At 46.0% G+C, this 23,107-nt stretch overlaps 1 protein-coding gene across 1 annotated transcript in view; it reads right to left on the reverse strand.

The window, feature by feature from the left end:
- Nucleotides 1-21,620, reverse strand: part of abca3b (ATP-binding cassette, sub-family A (ABC1), member 3b) — a 35,371-nt gene extending 13,751 nt beyond the window's left edge. Inside the window, exons 1-11 of the mRNA XM_084438760.1 lie at nt 21,459-21,620; nt 19,466-19,557; nt 12,032-12,290; nt 9,966-10,093; nt 8,498-8,663; nt 7,498-7,757; nt 7,142-7,258; nt 6,406-6,526; nt 1,938-2,111; nt 1,389-1,570; nt 158-304 (exon numbers count right to left, since the gene is read on the reverse strand). Coding sequence (XP_084294886.1) covers nt 158-304; nt 1,389-1,570; nt 1,938-2,111; nt 6,406-6,526; nt 7,142-7,258; nt 7,498-7,757; nt 8,498-8,663; nt 9,966-10,093; nt 12,032-12,290; nt 19,466-19,519 — 1,608 coding nt within the window. The 5' untranslated portion in view covers nt 19,520-19,557; nt 21,459-21,620. The remainder of the gene's footprint in view (nt 1-157; nt 305-1,388; nt 1,571-1,937; nt 2,112-6,405; nt 6,527-7,141; nt 7,259-7,497; nt 7,758-8,497; nt 8,664-9,965; nt 10,094-12,031; nt 12,291-19,465; nt 19,558-21,458) is intronic.
- Nucleotides 21,621-23,107: the final 1,487 nt, after the last annotated feature.

Genomic DNA, 23,107 nt, shown 5'->3' on the forward strand with positions numbered 1-23,107 from the left:
AGAGAGAGAGGAAGACATGCAGCAAAGGGCGTGGGCCGGATTCGAACCGTCGGACTAGCCTTTACATGGTAAGCCCACTAACCCATTGAGCCACCGGGGCGCCCCGGGGAAGTTGTACTTTTAGAGAATCCTGCCAGGGTCACGGCCGGCTGCCTACCTTGGCCAGGTGTTTGATCTTGACCCCCGACACCAGGCCGGATGGCTCTTCCTCAATGAACTCCCCTTTCATAGCCTTCTCGGCGTCCTCCTCCTCCTCTTTCTCGTTGACGAAGGCCACGCGAGGGCTGCTGCACCAGTATGACGGCTAGGGAGAGAGAGGGGGAAGGAGAAGAGAAAAAAAATACAGAATTGACCTTGGATGCCTTTCTATGTTTATGATGTGCGAGCAGCAGTATGGCTACAAAATCTGCCTGCGTTTCAGTAGCATCACCAGCACATTCAGTAGCAAACGACCACCTAAAATCTATTCCAACAGACAGAGGGCAGTTTGACGTTAATGCCTCCAGTCTAGACAGTACACATGCTAATGGGAAGTAATGGAGTCGGAGGAAAATATTCTTCCTCTCCGGCTCCTTAAAAGAAAAATGGTGACAAAACATCTCTCCCTCTCAGCCACGAAGCAGGGTGAATGAAGGTCACTGCATCCGTACTGGATGATTAGTCATCTGTCCATTCTCATTAGGTATTTTACTTACAAAGATTGAGAGAGAGAATCTCAAGCCAGACTTATCATCATCACGGTCAACAGCAATGACTCATAGGCCGTGCCATACAGAGCACTGCTCTCTTCAGAGGCGCTTAATCATGGATCTTTTGTCCATCACTGTCCCACTACAGGACCATTAATCACGTTCCCCATGACGTCGTGCCGAGCCAAACTTGTCCAAGTCAGCCAAACCGGTCCAAGTCAGTGATAAATCTCACTTTGGTGGAATCGTCTCCACCTCTGCCCCCTGATAAACCAGTCTAGAGCTGCACAGTTCACACCTCGCTGAAGCTCCAGCAGAAGCCGCTAGCGCGCGCGCGCGCACACGCACACACACCACAGCTGTAGAAACCAGTGCATACGCATCTTTTCACACATTACATTAGTCATTTAGCAGATGCTTTTAACCAACGCGACTTACAATAATAACCTTTATCTAACAGTAGTAAGTAAGAGTATAGTAAGTATATAGTAAGAGCATAATCTAGTGCTGAAGTCAAAGTCAAAATACAAATACAATAGGTGCGTAAGGGGAAGGGTAGTACTTCTTGGAGAGTTGGGTTTTGAGCCTGCGGCAAAAGATAGGAAGCGACTCTGCTGTCCTGATGTCACTGGGCACTTCACCCGCGTGTGTGTGTGTGTTTTAGTTCACGTACTGCATGTATGTACTGTATATACGTACCAGTAGGAAGAAGTACCAGGGCAGGGGTACTCCGTACTCCCCAGGGAAGACAGCCTCCACGTACCAGGCCACCAGGCCGTAAAGCACGGCATCCAGCAGGAGCAGGACCAGCACCTGGGCCATGGAGAAGTCATCGTCCACGGTAACAGAGTCAAACAGGTTGGCCCACTGGATCCCTGTACCTGGAGCACAGAGGAGAGATCGAGGGAGAGAGAGGGGGGGGGGGGGGGGGGGGGTTAAGCTGGGAAGCTAGACTATAAAACTAAAAATAAATGAAAAGGTTTAGTAAAAAAAAAAAAAAAAGGGTGTGCATGGGTATTTTGCATAGTAAAAGATTGAATTTGGGTGTGGAGGGCTATTTTGTGATGTGTGTGTGTGTGTGTGTGCGCGCGCATGGAAAGGTATTGCACTTCATCAGATGTCAGACAGCTTGACGGTGGGGAGGAGACTTTTGAGAGGGACTTTTGGACCCACGATGGTGACTTCACATCTGAAAAAAAAGTGTGTGTACGTACGTACGTACGTACATGTGTCTTCCTCACAACTGACCTTTGCCCTCAAACATGCCTATGAGCTGGGCACCCATGGCCATGGCCACGTTGGAAATGAGGCAGGCTGAGACCTTGTGGGCGTGGCTGAGCAGGTCGTACCGCGGCCACAGGAACACATACGGCAGGTAGCTCAGGAAGTAGATGAAGCCACCGGCCGCTGCTGCCACGTTGGCTGGAGAGAGACAGAGAGGAGGAAGAGAGGGAGAGGGAGGAAGAGAGAGAGAGAGAGAGAGAGAGAGAGAGAGACAGGCGGAGAGAGTGAATGAGGGGAGGATTTAGAACCGTACCGTGAATGCTGATCTATCAGGATGCCAAAGATATGTTTATCTTCACATTATTAATGTGAGGCTATAATAAGGTAATTTATATGCAGCAAAATTCCTGCTCAAGTCACGCTGATTCTCCTTGTTACAGAGTAAACCAACCTTCTCACAAACACACTTCAGCTGACAGAGGCATAATAGGTATGAGGAGAATGATTAAGTGAGATTAACAGGTACATGGAGCTCTAAACAATAACGCCGTCTTCAATTAGAACCAGGCCTTCTGAGGCAGACAGGCCAGCTTCCTGGGTGTGTGTGTGTGTGTGTGTGTGTGTTTGTGTAACCAGGTACCATCAAAAAGCAAACAAAAGGAGAGAGGGACAGCAAGAGAGGGACAGCAGGGAGCATTGTGAAAGAATAAATTAGTACAAAAATAAATTAGTACATGACTCAAAAGGATCGATTAGGGTTGTTTTTTAACTATTCAAAGGAAATTACAAGGTTTCAGAAAAGCCTCTATGGCAGCTGATAATGTGCCATGCCGAGACTGAGTGGAGCACAGTATTGATTCGGCTCTGGTATCTGTTCTTGTGGACGGCGAGCGGGCAGATGAGGGGGAGTGTTCCTCTAGGAGTGGGAATGACCACGCTGGTCCTAGCTGGACCGAGAAACACGGGGGGGTAATAACATGGCCCCGCCTTTGGGCAAGATTGGATACGAGGGTAGTGTAGTGTTTAGAGCAGTTTGTCTGGTTTGCCCAACTCCTCAATCAAACGGTTCAATATGGGGGAGTCAAACATCGATGAGGACAGCTCATCTGGTACACACGTTTGTGTGAATTGATTCAAAAGAGATCATTTGAGAGACGGTAGCTTACGTGACTGTCTGCAAAAGTTCAGTTTTTTTTGGGGGGGGGTAGCTTTTTGTTAGGGTTTTACAGTATAATGTGATGTGTTATTACAGTATACAGTGTGATGTGTTACAGGACTATACGGTGTCTGTGTTTATTCGCTGAGTACCACACTTCCTCCTCTGCCTGCCATCTGTCACTGACGGATGCCAAGACTCGGGACAGGCTGTTCTGTGTCCTGCCACCAGGGACATGAATCATTCACCGAAGTGGGGTGAAAAGAGGGAGATGGAGGGAGGGAAGGGGGGGGAGAGAGATGAGAGAGGCCTACTTTATGTCAAAAAAAGGCATCAGCCTTCTATTAACAGGACATGACTGGATGTGAGAAATCCAACACCTCTGATATTCTGAGCCATCCGAGATTTACGTCAATGTGGACCACAGCCTACATACACCTCGCTATCCTCCTATGGAGACACAAAGGGACCAAGTACTCACTCACAAGGTCAGGGTCTCAGGCACTAACAGCTCACCTTGAAACTCCTGCTGTGCCTTAAAACATGCAGGCAATGCCAGGGCAGCTAAAGACCGGGTACCATCTCTCCTACAGCTCTGCTAATAACCTAAAGCCTGCGGTATACTTGCCGTTTAGCAACGTGTATGCGTAGACGAGCAAGTATTTTGCGGCACATTCATTTCTGAGGACCTGCGCAGTCAACCGATGCTCCAAAGAAACACAGGAGACGCGTGATGGAAGCATACGAGTGGTTAAAAGCAAGCTTTTGCGTGACAGCACCTCAGGACCCCGCCAGGTAAATAGCGACTTGCCTGATTAAAGATCAGTCTCACCCTTTCTGTTGAAGCTCTTTGCAGCTCAGCACTATACTACAGTAACCAGTGTCTTGCTGTGTGAGATCATACTTAGTGAATGCTGTATGTGGCGGTCTGAACCCCAAATACTTTTTATGTACAGAGGATGAATAACTGTCGGATTTGTACTAATATCTTGACTTATATGCATGGCCTCTAGATCAGGAGTTTTCAAACTTTTTTCCAGGGATCCATCATTTTCTATAGAATGTTCATGTGCAATCCACCAATGTTTATCTAAGCCTTAAAAAATACCACATTGCCTACCTACTTGGAAGGTGAGCCTGTCTGTTCTGCATGACCATACTCCAATCTGCAGCATTTTCTTCAATATGTCTCATCATAGTATGAAACATGTACTGTAATGGCTGCTATGGCTTTTGAGATGTGCTTGCCTCATTTGACAGATACCTGATCTGATAGGTTTCACATACGTGTATCAGGTTTCACATACCTGTATCAGATTTCCAGAAGTCACTGAATCTTAGCATGCTTGGCAGGAGATATATCTGTTTCACAATGACAAATCCTCATCTCTTCAGGTTAAAGGGGTAGTTAAAAAAAATGTGGACATAGAGCCTCATTTACGACTTACCCATAATGTTGTTGATTGATGGAGAACATTTTCAGCCGATTCCATGCTCTCTCTCGTTCGGGCGTTAGCGGCATTCTTGCTAGAGCAATTCAGTAGAAATGGCTAGTATTCAAAGAAAACTCACTTAAACACTCCACGGTGCACCCATATTAAATCCAATATGAGGACAGTCTGTCAGGGGCTCGTTTGAGTTTTTACACCATAATTTTTGAAGTCCAACTGTCGTTGAAACCATTTGTTTGTTCGGACCTTTATGGCTTCTCTGTAAATAGGGAGAGATATGTACTGTAACTAGCCGACACTACTGTCTTCACAAGAAGGAACAGAAGGGTGGACTATTCACTTACCATCAACAAGTTGCAATGGCCACGTTTGAAAGGGATATGTCTGACTTTGATGAGGAGTTTAGTTTATCTGGCGATTCTTACTTGTCTGGAGTGCTTATAAGTGAGTTGTCTTTGAATGCTAGCCATTTCAGTTTGATTGCGCTAGCATGCTGCTAACGCCTGAACGAGAGACAGAATGGAATCAGCTGAAAATGTTCTCCATCAATCAACAACATTATGGGTAAGACGTAAATGAGGCTCTATGTCCAAAGTTCATAACTACCCCTTTAAGCTAATTTTCTAACCTTTGTTGTTCCCGTTATTATATTTGGGTATGAATCACATTCAGTATGTTTCCAAATATGGCAGCTAGAAAAGCTCTGCAGAGAAACTTGGGAAATGTGCATGTTTAGAACTAAAGACTTCATTCCATCTAGAGATGATAGCTGTGTTCGGAATCGCTCCCTATTCACTATATAGTGCACTATATAGGGCGTCAGCCATTTTGTTTGTAGTGTCCGAATTCTCCGCAGAATTTTCGTTCCCTATATAGTCCACTATTTATTACCCACAATTCATTGATTTGCAGGGAACAGTGCATGTACCCTACATTTTCTCCGTTCCCTAGGTAGTTCACTACATGGTGACCCCTATATAGGGAATAGGGAGTGAGGGAACGAGGGAGCGATTCCGAACACAGCTGATATCACACACAGTCAAACTCTCCGTTCTTACTCCACTGGATCGATGAAGCCTATTCTACATCTATGGCGCAACGACACATCGATTTTTGCTTGCTCTGAACGCGAGCGCACTAAAAGATTGAATCCCTCAAACTAATTCAAATGCATCAATGTACAATCATGGTTTAGCCGGCCCGTTATTATAACACAACGACCGTCCTGGGGTCACTCTCCAGGGGTTGAAAACCACTGCACTGGATAACAACACCATCATCATTAGCAAAATAAGTACTGGAAAACACAGACGCCCACACATCTCCCCTCCATTTGAGGCAGTTAACTTACTGAGTGATTGTTAGGTTGCCTTTCGATTTTGAGGCTGAATGGACCTTTGATTGCCCAATTTTCAGCCTTCAACAGCAAATGGGCCCCCCGTCCCCGTGTCATTACGCTTTAAAAGGCATGGAGAGGGGCGCCCCGGTAGCTCAGGCTCGGGTCCTGTGCCGCATGTCCTCCCCTCTCTCTCTCCCACGTTTCCTGTCTCTCTCAACTGTCCTATCCCATTAAAGCTGAAAAGCCCTAAAAAATATCTTAAAAAAAAAAAAAAAAAAAGGCACGGAGAGAGAAAAGGCTAGCAGCAGCCACCAGTGAACAAAGATCCCCGACCTACATGCAAGTAGAGCACACAGACCCGGAGCATCTCTCAGGTACCACAAGACATGTCAGGAGACGACGGTAAATAGAACACACACACAGTACACACCAAAATAATGACTCATCCCTCAGTATAGTACAGACCAAAATAATGACTCATCCTTCAGTACATAAAAGGAGAGGAAACGCACAGCAAACAAATAACACACACACACACACACACACCTCTTGAGAAGAAAACGCTGATCATGAAGCTGAAGTTGATGGTCGCCACGGCGAAGATGAGCAGAAAGGCGAAAACCAGAGTGGGGTCACTGTAGGTCAGGACGGCTCCGTTAGGGCTGACCTGGACACACGCGCGCGCACACACACACACATTATCAGTCAGCAAACTACAGAACACACAAACAAGAGATGACAGTATGCTCCTTTACAGTCCTGCCATATTAAATCAGTGACAGCCCGTTGGAAGGGAGAAAGGCATTGTTGGAGAATCCCAGTGAGCCATACATTCAATGAGAAGGGGGGGGGATTCCTAGCCTTGTGAGACCATCCTGATCTGGCGAATTCACATTCGGTTCAGTCTGGAGAAGCTCCAGAGATCCATTCGGTCGGGCCCATCAGGGTCCTGGGAACTACTAGCAGCTACGGGTGTAGTTTAGATATGACGACAGCGAGAAGCCCGTGATAGACAGATAGTTCATCCAATCAATCACCTGCCTGTGCCCACCCTTTTCCAAACACTTTCCAACGGAGCTTTCCCAGATGGTCGTGTGAAACAAAAAGGTGAGGGGATTCCGTCCAAACAGAGAGAATCCTTCATTTGAGTATTAACTCTTTTCTGATGGGAAGAAGCTAACTACAGGGCCTCTTCAGAAAGGAAATGGCCGTCCTAGCGAGCCGAGTCGGTCAGTCGAGAGAGGGAAGTGCATACCATGCATGCAGCGGAGGACAGACTCACCTTCACACAGAAGAGCAGGGTGACGAAGAAGATGGAGATGGAGAGAAAGAGGAAGAACATGAGGAACCAGGCGCTCCAGTGCAGCCAGTTACTGAGGCCCATCATCCGCATGTACTCCTGGGACGGACACACACACACACACACACACACCTTAGTACAGTTGCCTTCAAAACACACAAACAATCATCACACTGTCTCACACAGACACGGCCCAGTATGTACAATCTCGCACTCAAGTCTCGTATTCACACACGGTCTCGCACTCACACACTTGTCTATCACACACATACACACTGTGTGACTCTCTCTCACACACACACACACACACACACACACACACACACACACACACACACCTTGAGCTTCCTCTCCTTCTCCTGCACCACGGCGCGGACTATGTTGAGGGAGGTGTAGGTGAAGCTGAGCACCAGCAGCAGGGGCAGCTGGTTCTGGATGGCCAGGATGAACACGTCGTAGATGAAGGCCGGGTAGGGGAAGCGGGACAGGAGCACCTTGGTCTCGGCCAGCAGGGCGGCGGCGGCGCTGCTGTTGTAGGAGCGCATGATCGCCCGGTTCACCGCGTGCTGCACGGCCAGGAAGCCCTCGCGGAAGTAGCCTGGAGAGACGGGGGGGACACGGGTTCACGTATGGTTCGGAATTCATGTTTGTGGTTCCGGTTTTAGAAAACACTGGCTCGTCCATTAGTCACATTCACCCCGAAAACCTCCTTCCAGATCAAAGCGTTGCGTGTGCAGGGTTCACCCGAGCACTCCTCTCCTCTTTTCATTAACAGAACTCCTCCTTTCATTATCAGTTCATCATTTCAACATGAAACACTGAGCTTCAAAAAGACAGGGGGGAGGGAGGGAGAGAGAGAGAGAGAGAGAGAGAGAGAGAGAGAGAGAGAGAGAGAATAATCAAAAAGGGGGAGCAGCAAAGGCTGTGGGCGTGGCTCGGCGACTAGGGTCCAGCGGCGTCTCTCCGCCCACCAGCCGGCCTGTAGCAGCCACGGCTCCGCCCACGCCAGTTAAGGCCGCTCGGTCAAACGCCGGTCCGCCGACGGACGGCCGGCCGGGCCGAGGTTGCCATGGAAACGCAGATGGGGGTACCGTCTGACCAGAGCACTTGCGAAGTGTGTGGTCGGCGTGTCAGGTGGTGACTCAAACCAAGTGTGTCAAGTTGGGGCTCCAACAGATAGCTGGCACTAACCGCTGAGTGCCTCAGTACATTCATGGCACCTGGGAGATGTTGGCTGAACTTGACTGCACAGACAACATGAGGTCATACATCATGACTGCGCGCGCGCGCGCGCGTGTGTGTGTGTGTGTGTGTGTGTGTCCATCCATCCATGCTCACCAGGTGTGCCCCCCTGCCGGTCGTACTGTTCCCTGGGCCCAGGCAGTTGGAAGAGGGGGAAGAGGCTGAGGGTGTGCCAGTCCAGGTCATTGTTGGGATTGAACTCAGACTTCTCCCTGACCGGGGCGTTACGGGGTGTGTAGCTGAAACGCAGGTGGTAGCTCACCTACACACACACACCCGCGTGCGCACGCGCGCACACACACACACACACACACACACACACACACACACACACACACACACACACACACACACACACACACACACACACACACACACACACACACACACACACACACACACACACACAATGGAGAGAAGATGGAAAGTTGTAAATATGTGATGACTTGAAGAATATCCAGTAGAGATTTTCATCTTTGGCGGTGTAAAATATCTGGTGAACCCTCAGTCCACCCACCCAACTGAGAGAGACAGAGAGACAGAGAGACAGAGAGACAGAGAGACAGAGACAGAGAGAGACATTAGAAAGAACGGGTCAGAGGAGTTGAGGTCCAGCCTGTTAAGCCAGTCAGACAGCTGCTTCACACACCAACACGGTCCTCCTCTTAAGACGCCTCACACCATCAACACTGTGGTATATGGTCTAATCAAGCAGAGCATTGACATCAATACAAAAGAAGGCCCGTCTTGTGTTTGCTCAGCCACACCCCTGGGTGGGTCCTAGAGAATCACTGGCTGTTGTGTTTAATAGGCCAAAGACTTTAGGTCACAGTTCTAACTGGTTTCATTCTAATGTCAACCAAGCTCCCTGGGTTTATATGTTATGCACAATGAAGCAGTTCTACCAATGTGACCTGTCGGACACACGCACACACACTCTGTAAGGAGTGTCTATGCTGGAAGCCTTTTCTTCGTAACCCGCTTTCTGCTTAACAACAACATCTCCACATGCTCCAGAGAACTGACATCCTTCATCTAGAGAGAGGGTCTTATTTCCCGATCTGTCTTCATGTATCAATAAATGCATTCAAAACACATTTTCAACTCTTCTCTGGTTCAATACCATCAGTCAGTACATTTCTCCAAGTAACTTAATTTTCATGCAATCTGCTGAAGAATAAACGGCATGAGTCTTACAACTTGAATGTTTCTAAACAGATAGCCTCACTGTCCTATTTCTCAATGCCTACATACTGTATATTGTGTCTCACCGCACAGTTAACCTTAACGTACCCTACCGTACTCGTGTCTCACCGCACAGTTAACCTTAACGTACCCTACCGTACTCTTGCCACCTAGTTTTCATTAAATATCTAGAAAACTCTGGAAGCCAAGAGAGCATCTTTCCAACTGTGCGAGGAAGAGACAGAAGTTGAACATGGTTTACTTTAGGGCAGCAGAGAATTCTCCAGCTTTTCCAATTGATTGCCTATAGCTTGCCACTCGCAACAGTGTAGCGTTGTGTACATGCCCAGAGTTTCAATTAGACAGGTATGGTGCTGACCTGTAGTGGCAGTGGCTCGTTGTCGTGGGTGAAGGGGTGTTCAAACACCACAGCTGCCAGGATCTTGCCGGACAGGGGGTCGTTCCTCACGTAGGCCTCGAACTGCTCCTCCGTCTCAAAGCCGCGCACTGTGGGACACACACAGAGTGACATCAGTAACTGTGAAATACAACTTTCATACACCAGTTTTTCACACCTTGATACCTACTTCCTGACTGGCACAAAGAATACTGCAAGGTATGGATAGTGTAAGCACACTCATTCTCAGACAGACAGACACACACACACACACACACACACACACACAAACACACACCCTAGTAGGCCATATCACTGATACTTAGCTAGCTGACTCTCAGTAATACAGGTAAGGGATTGTATTGAATATATTACTTATTTTTAAACAGCAACAGTCAGGTAACATGTTTTACATTGATTAACCATGTCCACCTCACTGCTGGATTTCTAAATATCTCATCTTGAGTGCAGGCACGCCGCACACACCCACACACCAAGCCACACCAGAATAAACAAGCTCTGTACTGAAGCTGAGGCCTGGACACGCTCCTGTGGTAAACCAGGAACTAAATCCACTGCTGTTTTATGGCCATTAAACAACCTGATGAGAAGACCAAGGTGATCTTTGTCCATGCTGTAAATATCAAACAGAAAAGGTCTATGGGTCACCCCATTTCCTTTTCACTCTAATCCACACACACACACACACACGTTTGGGTCATCCTGTAAGTTAAGTAGGCTGTCCTCCTGTAAGTATAACATTCTGAAAATTGCCCACTCCCAAGAGACCACCTAAATAATTCAGGGGAGTTGAGCTGGGATCTCAGAAGGCATTTGGGTCCAAGTGTGAGCTTAGAAGCCAACCAACCTGTTTGCCTCCGTTCTGGTCTTATCTACTTGCCTGCCTTCCTATTGGTCCATCGACCTGCCTGCCTGCCTGCCTATCTGTGCTAGGAGTGTGTTTACATGCTTATCTACCTGTATCCGTACACCTACTTTCTACTGACCTGGTTGTCTGCTCCTCTGTACACCCGCCTGTCTATCTATCCATTCCTTGGCCTACTTGCCAGATGCTTGTCTGCATGCCTATCTATGCACACACCTACTGGCCTGTGTGTCTCCCAACTGTCTCTACATCTCACCTCTCTACATCTCACCTCGCTTACGCCATGTTCATGTACTCGCGTGAGCAGGAGCCTGGCTGTTCACACCAAAAGTGCATTTCTCGTGGGCACATAACGTGGGCGCCGAAAGGAAACTGGTGGCATTTGTCGGCGCTTTCGTGGTGCAGTTGCGTCAAGTCTGAGCCCGGCGTTAGCCTCCACGCTCACGGCAGTCTTTACGTGCATGTCAGTTGATGTGCCTGCCTGTCCAACTCAACATACATACTGGTGTTTGTGTGTGTGTGTGTGTGTGTGTGTGTGTGTGTGAGAGAGAGTGAGTGAGTCCGTACCTTGGAAACACAAATTTCTTCCTTATTAATCTGCCTGGTTAAACAAGTATTAAACCAGTAATAAAACAAGTAACACCAGACTAACCGATTGCTTTCCCCCTAAGATTGCTTCCTCCATCCCCCAGCTCACGCAAGGGAGAGTGCCTACAAGAGTAGGTGCCTACAGGGAGTGAGGCCAATCTGGTTCTCCCAGAAACAGCTCCTGTGGGAGATAGACCTCCACCCCCACCCCCCTCCACAGAGCCGTTTCTGGAGGAACCATATTCCCCAGGTCGAGTTCAATGGCATCAAGGTGACAGTACCGTCTGGCTACACAAACAGCCAGTGGACACAGCACCATAGTACAGCATATAGCTAGAATATTATCTATGGTATATAGATGCATAGTACAGTGCAGTAGTACAGTACGTAACGCAAGGGCAACATTAACCCTACATAGGCCTATATGGTCAGTGGGATGACTGATGATCAATGAACTTCAAACAATAATGTAGTTTGCATGGGCATAGACTAAACCCCCATCCCCTTCTCAGAAAAAGCCATTAGTGGTTCTTCAGGATTCACCCAACTGTTCGACCTCAAGCCCCTCACCCACCTGAGCCGATGGCGTCACTGCCCAGGCTGCGCTGCACGTCCTCCGCCACCTGGCGCACCACACTGGCGTTGCCCGGCACGTAGGCCAGCTGAAAGCCTTGGTACGCCAGAGGATTCGGCATGCGGTCCACGGAGAAGCTCTCGTAGACGGTGGCGTTGGGGTAGTCCTTGAACGGCACGCGCTGACGCAGCACGATGAGGATGGCGGAGAAGAGCAGGGGCAGGGCGATCTCCACCAGAGTCACCAGGATCTGACGCTTCTGGAGGGGGGAGACAGAGAGAGGGAAAGATAAGAGACGCAATGTACAGAGGAACAGCAGGAGAGAGAGCATTGGTAGGTGAGGAAAGGAAACAAGTGTTGAGGAAAGGAAAGGAGTGTAGAGGAGATCACAGGACGGTGGAGGATGGAGGGAAGTGGAACAGTGAAAAGGGAGAAGAGGAAATGCAAATATGAAGATGGGAACCATAGAGAGAACATAACAGGAGAGAGGAGTAGAAGAGTTAGCAATGCTTGACAGAACACGCATGAACTACAAGTAAATCATAACCAGAATTAATGTTGCAAGACTGGTTCCATATTTCAGCCCCAGGGGAGGCCCAAGGCTGATGTCACAGTTTAAGACTGGTTGATTAATATTAACATCGACAAGATCTAGCAATCATTTAATTCAGTGCTCTCATTTCAAAGATCGGGTCCATTTGTTTGAATGGCTACCCAGGTTGAATGTTTGGACCAGAGAACGACTTGGACACTATTGCCTCATCTCTATCACATGATCCAATCAGGGTTGGGCCCTGAACAGTCTTATGGAGATTTCCCATTGGCACTTTTGGCCACGTCGGGTCCCAGGCAGGCTATAGTCTACTGCTTTGTAAGCAAAACAAGATGTTTTTTCTGCACTTTCCTCACTTTTCCTCATTAGTCCGAGTTTTTCAGGTCGACTCCAGCATGTGCCTTTGCATCCTACGACATTCAACTCATTCAAACTGTCTACTCATTCAAACTGTCTATGCCTCCAAAGCTCTCGTAGTGGTAGCCTAGAATTAACCAGGCCAGGTCAAGCCTGGCTTATGGCTGATGGGCATACACTACATACAGCTGTTCTTTTGATAATTCTAGACAAATTTCATTAATGTCTGGATACAGGCTCCAACTGCCTCGCAGGGGCCTCACTTGGACATCAAGTCTGCTATCCATGTCCCGGAGTCTGGGAATGTGGTGTGGGGACGGGGACAGTAGCTGCGGGTGCGCCCATTCCTACAGCCTCTGCTGCGCGATGGAGCGCCACCAGCCTCACGCCATCTTGCCGATTGATGTAGGTTACTGTCATCATGTTGTCCGTTCTGATGCTCACATTCTTGCCCCGAATCAGGGGCTCAAAGTGCGTGAACACAGTACGGTCTCCAGCTCCAAGAGGTTCATGTGTCACATGGAACAGTTCCACGTCCCACCAACCACCACAACCTCCCCCGCTGATGCTGGGGGGACAGGAGGTACCCGTTGTGGAAACGACCAAGTAGTTGGGATACCACCTTGACCAAAACCTCACTGGAGATGTCCACATTGGGAAGGCAATAAAAACAGTCTCTAAGCGGTTGCACTACCTCACTGTCATGGCAAGACATGGACTACCTGCAGAAGACCTCATTACCATCTACACCACTCTCATCAGGCCGTGTCTGGAGTACAACTCTGTGCTCTTGGTGGGCTGCTCTAAGAAACAACAGGCAGAGCTAGAGCGAGTCCAGACACGTGCATGCAGAATCATCAAGAGAGTTGGAAACATCTCACAAACCATCCCGTCGCTCCAGACCAGGAGGGAGGATGCTGCTGTGAAACTGGTCAGGAACATTACATTAGTCATTTAGCAGATGCTTTTATCCAAAGCGACTAACAATAATTGCATTTAATGTAGGAAGAGCCAATGTACTACTTGCCAGAACTCACAAGTGCATCTTCTCTCTAAGAGCATAATCTAGTGCTGAAGGCAAAGTGCAATAATAGCAATCTAAAGTACAGTGCAATATAATACAAGAACATGCAATGACCAACACCCTCTGCATGACCTGTTGCCACCAACGCGAGGCAGCTGCTCTGCCAGGACCCTGAGGAACCAGCGCAAGCTGGCTGAACCCAGGGCCAAGACCAACAGGCTGAAAAACTCAACTCTGCACACTGCAGTTAGACTATAATAAAACACAAACAGCATAGCATAGCGACAGTGATTGCTACCCGTCCTTACTTTTGTTTTTACCCTGAAATATTTTAAACCTTTTTATAGTTGTTTCTATATGCCAAGTTATTGTCTGTTTTCTTTTTAACCTTTTTTTATGCATTGTAAAGTTCTGCCGTTTTTCAGTGGCTCCACTGCAAGCCTGAATTTAATAAAATCAAATAAAAACTAGAAAAACCGCGTAGCGGCTAAATGCCTCCGCCCAACAATGCAAGTTGCAGTTAACCTAACTAACCCTAACTGCTAACCTAACCCTAACGCTAGCTAGCTAACACTAACTATAATGCTAACACTAATGCTAGCTATCTAAAGCTAGCATTAGTGTTAGAATTAGTGTTAGCTAGCTAGCGTTAGCATTAGCTAGCATTAGCATTAGCATTAGCTAGCTAGCATTAGCATTCAAAAGTGCCTTTTGTGATGTCATGGTGACCTTGACCTTTGAATACCAAAATCTAATCCAATTAATCTAATTAAGTCCAACTGGACATTTTGGCCAAATATGTACAAATTCTGTCAAACCGTTCTTGAGATATCGTGTTCAGCAGGCCAAAAACACCTTTTGTGAGGTCAGTGAACCTTGACCTTTGACCCCCACAATGTAATCAGTTAATCCTTGAGTCTAAATGGACATTTTACCCAAATATGAACAAATTCCGTTAAGCCTTTGAGATATTGTGTTCATCAGGCCAAAAACATATTTTGTGAGGTCACAGTGACCTTGAACTTTGACCCCCACGATCTAAGCAGTTCATCATTGAGTGCCAATGAACATTTCTACCAAAGGGGAAGAAATTCCGTCAATGCGTTCCCGAGATATTGCATTAACAAACATCGGACGGACGGAGGGACGGACAAACAGACAACCCGAAACCATAATGCTATCGCCTGGCGGAGGCATAAAAATAATCAGGCCCATGCAGCACGATCTCATGCGCCACCGGGACATCCCGCCCAGGGGACAATGAGAGAGGGAAGTGACCCGCATTGAGATGCTGAAGCTGCCGCCACAGACTGGACTGACAGGACGGACAACCGGTCTTCCAACCCTTTATAGTGGTCTGGACAGCCCCATCCTGGTTGGCTGAGGCAAGCGTTCATAAAAGTTCAGCTGGTCCGGCACGATATACCTAGGGGGCGGAGCCTCCCGAAATAGAACAGACAAACCCCATTATATCGCAATCCAGTCCATTAACACAAAATGTGGCAATGTAATTAGTCTTAGGAATAGTTTTCAAACAAATTAGTCGTCCAAATGAAATGTTTGCTTTCAAAGCATACAAGGCTTCCTGTGAAGTATTTTCTTTGTTGAATGCCGAATTTCTCCCCGGCAGAATTACATCACAAAAAAGAAAAATCAGGGTCTAGGCTATTTTTGGTTTAAGATGAGCAAAGCGAACCTCAGAATGGCTAGTCTACTGCTACATCATCCACGATAATACTAGTACAAGTAATACATTATGTATTACATTTATCTCCCCCACATGTATTACCTCGCCCAAGAGAAGCTCTGTAATGCTTTCGGCGGCGTGTGTGTGTTCGTTTGTTTGCAGGATTACGCAAAAACTATCAATATAAAATGTTGGAGCGGATGCGAGTCACAGGGCGGGTCCACAAGCCACCCAATCATCTCCATTTGTTTTTTGGACAAGGGTCACGCAAAAACTATCAGACCAATTTTCATGAAACTCAGTGGGAGGTGTGTAGCATGGGCCAACTTAGAACTCAAATTTTGAAGCCAATCCGAATCACGTTGCGGGTCCACAAGCCGCCCAACACGGCCAGACCGCCCATTCACCTCCATTCATTTTTTGGACTATGATTACGCAAAAACTATCAGACTGCTTTTCATGAAACTTGGTGAAGGGGTGTAGCCTGGGACAATTTAGAACCCATTCAATTTAGCAAGCAGAGCAACAAAATGCATTCATGAGCGGAGATCTATGCTCTCTGACCACCATATCTAGTTGTCATGGATGGTAGCTGAGACTCTTAAAAAGGCATAGTTTTCATGAGGCAGATAACTGTGGATCATGGTTTCAGCAGTCAAAAGACAAGCTACTCAACTCAAAAGACAGTGAGTCGGATTCTGCCAGAGAGTCGGAATTCAGCCCAGCATGTGTTTAATTGTGTTGGATAAAAATCCTTGCACATGGATAGCTCTCAGAGGATGTATTGATTCACTGTCAATAAATTGATTCATTAATTCCAAATAAACAAAATCTCAAATTAGAGCCAAGATCTGTGTGAAATTCATCCTGTGGTAGACTTTTTGTTTTGTTTTGTTTCCATGTTCAGTGATCAGAGCATCATCAGTTATAGATACACCTTCAAGCAGGATTGCCTTGTTATGGGAATGACAATCCCAGCTGCGCTAGGCTGAGGCGCCGGGTCAGACCGCGCCAAGCCAAGCCAGCCCATGTATATAGGAAAATGTACTCAGATATTGTCCTACTGGCAGGAATACACATTAATGCTCAGTCGGCTTATGCGCTGTGTGTGTGTGTGTGTGTGTGTGTACACATGTAGCAGAAGGTTCTGGTATCCTGGAGACAGAGGCCTGGCACCTTGCAGATACCACTTGGACCAGGGCCATATTATGGACTCACCCTGTGAAAACTGCACAGGCAGCTGGGCACAGCAGCTACACAGCCTGGCCTCACATTGAACCATTAGGCAGGCACAGAAAGAATACGCAGGCTAGGCTATCAAAAATGAAATGAAAACAAATCTAAAATTAGGCCTAAATATTCAGAAAAGTACATGATGCAAATACTGTCAAAACAACTGCAACAATAGGTGAATGATCGCCAGTCTAATTAATCTTTAAGCCTTGGGAGTGGAATTGAATTTAGCACAATACATTGAGTTCTAGGTCCAACCACATCCTTATGTGCACTACCTTAATCATCTGTACACTTGCATCTACTTTTAAATTAAATTATTCTGTTCAACATTCCTACAACTCTGAACAAAGTCTAGACTAGGGATGAGACGGTATGGATTTTTGCATTACGGTAAAGTATCTAGTTACACGGTACAGCTTACGGTAGTTCACGGTATACAGCATTTTACCTCCCCAACAGACATAAAAAAACAAGTATTTTACTTTGAAGGAAAACAGCTTTATTGAACATAAGTGTGTCTGTTTATTAATAGCAAGCTTATATTAAATTCCAAAATTAACTGCTGCAAGCAACCTGAAATGTGAAGTTTCAGCAGCACATTATTGTGTAATACCATAAATGTAATACCGTAAACACAGGGAATGTCACGGTTCTAATACCGTGGACATTTTATACTGCGGTTCATGGTTTTACGGTATACCGTCTCATCCCTAGTCTAGACCAGCAGAGTATGTATGTGGTTCTCCTGTCATTGGTGAGTGTTCAACTGTATTCCTGAACCATACTAGCCATTGAATTCTCTAGAAATATAGGCCATCCTTTTTCCATTCTCCCTTTCTTGTAAAAATGCTGATCTCATAGACGAGTTTGGCATTGGATCAGATGCTTTCACCCAGCCAGTAGTGCTAGAACTGGGGTTTCCTCACGGAGGGGATGGTTTCCTTTTTTAAGAGGATTCAACCAACCCCCAAGTCAGTGGGTCAGAATGTGGCTACCTCGTATGAACCTCCTGTCCTCTCCAGTGCTGCATATTCTCAGCCAAGACACACGGTCCCACTTCCGCCCTGACCGCTGAATCGAGTCTCCTAGCAACTGCCACAACCGGAGCAGTGGGAGTGTGCAAAGGGCGATGATGGAACAACATTCTCTCGGCAGGCCCACTGGGGGATTGTAGCCAACAGGCTTGTCTGTGCTATGGAGTGAGATTCCCCTGTGTGATCCTTGTGGGATCCTAGTCAGGTATTATGAGCCTGTGTAAAGCTACATTATGCTGAAACAAATCCACAAATATGCCACTAGTCTTAAAAAAGCAAGTGGATGCCAGAAAACTAGTTACTCATCATGCAACAATGACAATTGTTGCGTAATATTTCTTCAGTAAATACCCCCGTCTCTGTCTACCTCACTATCCTTCCAATTGTGTGTACTGCCTTAAAGGGACATATCAAGTAGACCACATCAGCGTAGCTGAGGACGTGTCTTCCCTGACGATATTGATTCAAGATGTCAGATAATGTTTCAACATTACATTCAAACACAACAAGTTATAGCCAAAGATATAGGATCCCACACCAGTTCTATGTGGTTAACCTTGAAACTCAACTAAATCAACTACACTTGAAGGAGCTGATACAATATGCCGAAGGCATTCTTAGCTGAGGCCTTACTTTATCTGCAAACATGATTTCCCCTAAGGGTGATCAAATAAAGGAGAGGACAACCTTGTGACAGGATCCTAATCATATAGGTCCTCCAGTGTTTCCCACAGTTAAATAGTTAATTGGAGTGTACTGAAGCTGTAGTGGAGGGGGGTGAGAGGGTGAGGTCTGGAGGGGATAACAAGGCAAGACGTGTCTGATCTATCTACAGTAGCTTACATCATAGAGCAACGTTCGCTAGTGCTGCGTGTGTGCGCGTGTGTGTGTGTGTACCGTGTGCGTAGCAAGTGGGGCTAACAAGGCTTAGTATTAATGAGAGGGAACAGGTTGAAATGACAGGGCGCGCTGAAAAGCACATAACGTTAGCGGTATCGAGATACGAAACTACTTTTTCAGGGTACTTTTCAGATTTGGGAAGAGGCAGGTTTCATTGTGAAACTGTGGTAGGGGATCCACAGCCAAGTCTATGCATGGGAAACACTGGGTCCACATCATGATGACAGAGTAAGGGCCTTTGACACAGCAACACAGATCATTATGATTCCATGAATCATACTTGGTTTACAAGCGTTCAGAGGAGAAAACAACTCAACCGACCATCATAACACAATAACATTTATAGCCAATAATACCATACAAACTAGAAGGGCACTCTGTTTTATGAAAATTGGTCTGGTAGTTTTTGCTTAATCCTGCTGACTAACAGACTAACAGACTGTAACAACCACAAACTGAGGGGAAGTTGGCTCGGCTACTGGAACTCACACCTTAGATGACTAGAGGCCATCATGGATTACTAGAAGTCTAGTTTCTGAACAGAATTTCACAGCACAAAAATATAATGAAGTGGCAGTTTACAGTACTTGTAAACATGTCATCTCCAGTTGTATTTTCCAAATTCCTCCTCCCAAACACCCACCTGCTGAATGTAGTTCTTCCACAGCAGCAGTCCAAACTGTCGTATGATCGCCATTTTGATAGGAGAGTGGACACCGCCCAGAACTACAGCACCTGGCCAGAGAGGGAGGATGAAAGTGTCAGATGAGGCATGTTCAGAGAAATAAAATACTAGCACATTTGGCTATCACAACAGTGCAAACCTTGCAGCACTGAGGAGCTACAGAAGCTTCAACCCTCAGGCCAAGTTATTTCCCATTCACAACGGAAATCAAAACCAGCAGAAGACACAGAACTGAAAGAGATATCTGGATAGTCTGCCAGCCTGTTAAATGCAAAGATCTGCCAAAAGTTACTGTGTATCATGATGAAAACAATAAATAAAGTTTGGCATTATGCACTGGAAATTGGTGATGAAATTTACAAGGTCTGACACCAGTGTGGGCCCGAGGCTGGAACAAAACCACTGAGCTCAGGATGACATGAGACAAGGATCCAAATGTGGGAAGGACCAGACAAAGACAAGGAAGTAAACAAAGAACAGAAGCAAAAGAAGTATACTGCTGCACACACCAAACCAGTTGGACAGGTTATCACAAAAAAAGTTTGTCTAGTTAGCTACATGTTTGTATTAGGGCTGCGTCCTCAGGCAAAATAGTCAATGGTGAATGTAACGGATTTGGAAAAAGCCCCATGAGAGGATTCAAGCTATTATGTTCCCCTTCTTCAGTGAGGAGCCATAAACATGTTTTCTTTGACTGACTTCAGCCTTTAAATAAGCTATACCGTTCAGGCATGTTTGCATAATCTAGGCATTCTTCTGTTATAATACATTTCTTGACTTTGTTGTTGCACTCTTGTATATTTGGATCTCTTGTAAAAATGTATATTGTAAATTTATATTTAGTCTTCATTGTGTTTCTTTTTTGTTCCTTTGTATACTGTTGCTATAACAGTGCAATTTCTCCCCAGGGATCAATAAAGTATCTACCCATCTACAGTACCAATAAATGAGATAAGCTATAAACTCCCTAGGCTGAAGACAACATGCAGGCTGGCAGGATAAAAGGAAAAACCTGCTTTATTATCTTACTCCCTGGGCTGGAAGGCCCTTTCTGACCCATGAGACATTTAGCCTATTATGGTGTCTATATCTTTGGACAGAATAAATCTGCTGATAGCTTCTTCTTCAGACAAAATGTCACTGTCGTGGCAGAAATAGTGTCCTTCCGTCAAGGGCTGGTTTGGAGCCACTAATGAAAAGGCCAGACTAAACTTTTGAGCTTGTGCCGATGGTCAGTGCATCATGCGCTGTAGTCACACCTTGGCTCAGTGGGTAAGGAAGGTGCAGAATGAGCTGAAAGAGATATATGGTTCTATCTGCGCGAACAAAGGGAGCGTGCTCAGCATGTGTGATCTCATCTAAAGCCCTGTATAACCTCTGAGAGAAACCAGTGCCATTCATCTGATGGATGAATACGTCCCTTTCATAACCCTTCATTCAGAGCATAAGGCCTAATTCTATTGAAGAATTACTACTCAATAGGAGACATTTCCACCATGAGGTCTCAATTTGCTTCTTATTTCCACATTTGAAATCAAATAAGGACAGATAGGTACAAGAAGTAGGCCACATGGAATCATAGCCTAAACCATGTCCATTATCTAGTGTTGCTTCAGAAAGCTCTACTCGAGGGCAGTGAAACAGTCAACGTTTAAAAACGGATAAACACCTTCTCCATGCATGCTACATTGGCACTGTAATAATAAATCCAGACATTTATTTCTCATGGAATTACGCCGCCGCCTTCTCGTTCTCTCATTCGTTCCACACAACCCCCTTGGCCTAAAATGTAATGATTGGACAATAGACTGGATTATGCTAGTACCATGAGACAAAACAATGATTTTTTTTCCCATAAAATGATATCCATGCATTCATTGACGATTACGTTCATGTTCTACATACTTCCAACACATTCGGTTTTCATAAAGCCACAGCATCGCCTGCCTACCTTACAAGAGCAGCATTCGCGGAATCAACTTCATGAGCTGTCCTTTCAGTCGGCGAATACGAATTCCTCGTTTTCACACCGATAACATTGAGTTACCTCAGTGCATTCCTTCACAGACTCAATCGAGGTGGCATTCGCGAGGCTGAAGGCGTTTGAAGTGAGGAAGTAGAATTGTAATTCCTGAATGTCAGTTAGGGAGGCGATGACATTGCAGCAGCCGCCAGAGAAGCCCGTCTTCATAGTGCTGCTCCAATCGTCAACAAAAGCAGTCACGTGACCGTGCCTTTATCTAAACGTCACATGACTTCATACCAGCTGTTTTGTGTTTAGGGTTTGATTGTGCAAGTGTGGAAATCATCTGGAAACGACACCGCGCTGCTTTCAACCTATAGTCTTAATGATTCCAATGAAGCATTGAGAACCAACATCAGTTGAGAGGTGACTTTACACATAAATTCTGTTTGTGTGTAAGGCAGGAACAATCTGATCATTTTGTCCACAGGCACGTTTTAATAGAAATTGAAGACATACAGAAAAGTATTGTCAGGTCACCTCAAAGAACAATGTAAAAAAAAAAGTAACTTTTAATTTTCAACCTTCAGGTTTTGTGTAGACAAAGGCAGTTTACTATTTGGAATTCAGCAATAACAATTTCAAGTAAAGGCAGCTGGTCACAGTCTTTTTCCTCTATAGATTTACACATGTACATATCAGACAGAGGACATCATCTGACAGAACAGTACATACAGTTAGTCACAAACTCTAATGGACATTGGATCCTAACTGTCCAGAGTTACTGTAGGTGACAGAGTACTTTCAAATGCCATCAAGTAATAATTTGCCTTAGTGTCTCAACTTCCATTTCTCCAACGGGAGACAGGCCACCTCCACTTTATAGCATTAGCTGATTGTTCAAGCCTAGCAAATGTTGCCATTAAACATTTCTTTTCAGTAGAGATTGCTCTGCTCCCATGATGATAAAAGTGCAAGACTTAATTGATCCGTGGGAGAAATGGTGGACAAAACTCATTGCTTATTGTTCAGACCCCAACTGTGACAGGGTATAGATGAATGGTGAGGGAATTGTGCATACATACATACATACAAAACTGTAGGTAATAAAGTATCAGCATAGACTACGGTCACATCAGGTATAAACTCATCCCTCCACTGCCACACACACACTGGAGAGACAGAGTACCTTTGGCTTGTGTGCATTGGGATGAATGGCTTACGTTCACTTAAGGCTTCAGTCATAGGTACAGGAATTGTCTCAAGTACCGAGTAGCCATTTTCTGACATCGCCTGCTCACAAAGTGAGGGGAATCCTAAAGAGGCAGTGCACATCAGAATCGTTTCATGTTCAGGAATAATGAAACCGCAACAATGCAATCCGAGTAAAGCAATCTGTGGTTATTTTCACATGCAAAAGTTATTATTACATATTCACAAAAAGTCCATGAGGTTTCCTTTCACGAGGTCACTGGGATACCATGAGATATGAGATAGCTGCTCAATGTGAGTGCAGAGGAACTATGATCAATGCAATGTAACAGAAAACCTGAGGCCAATCATGTCCAGTGGTTTCAATACTGAGGAGTCCATGGAGGTTATTGAGCTGTACCCTGTCGTCAGTCATGTTTTGTGTG

This window comes from Borostomias antarcticus, assembly GCF_949987555.1.
Source record: "Borostomias antarcticus genome assembly, chromosome: 5".
NCBI lineage: Eukaryota > Metazoa > Chordata > Actinopteri > Stomiiformes > Stomiidae > Borostomias > Borostomias antarcticus.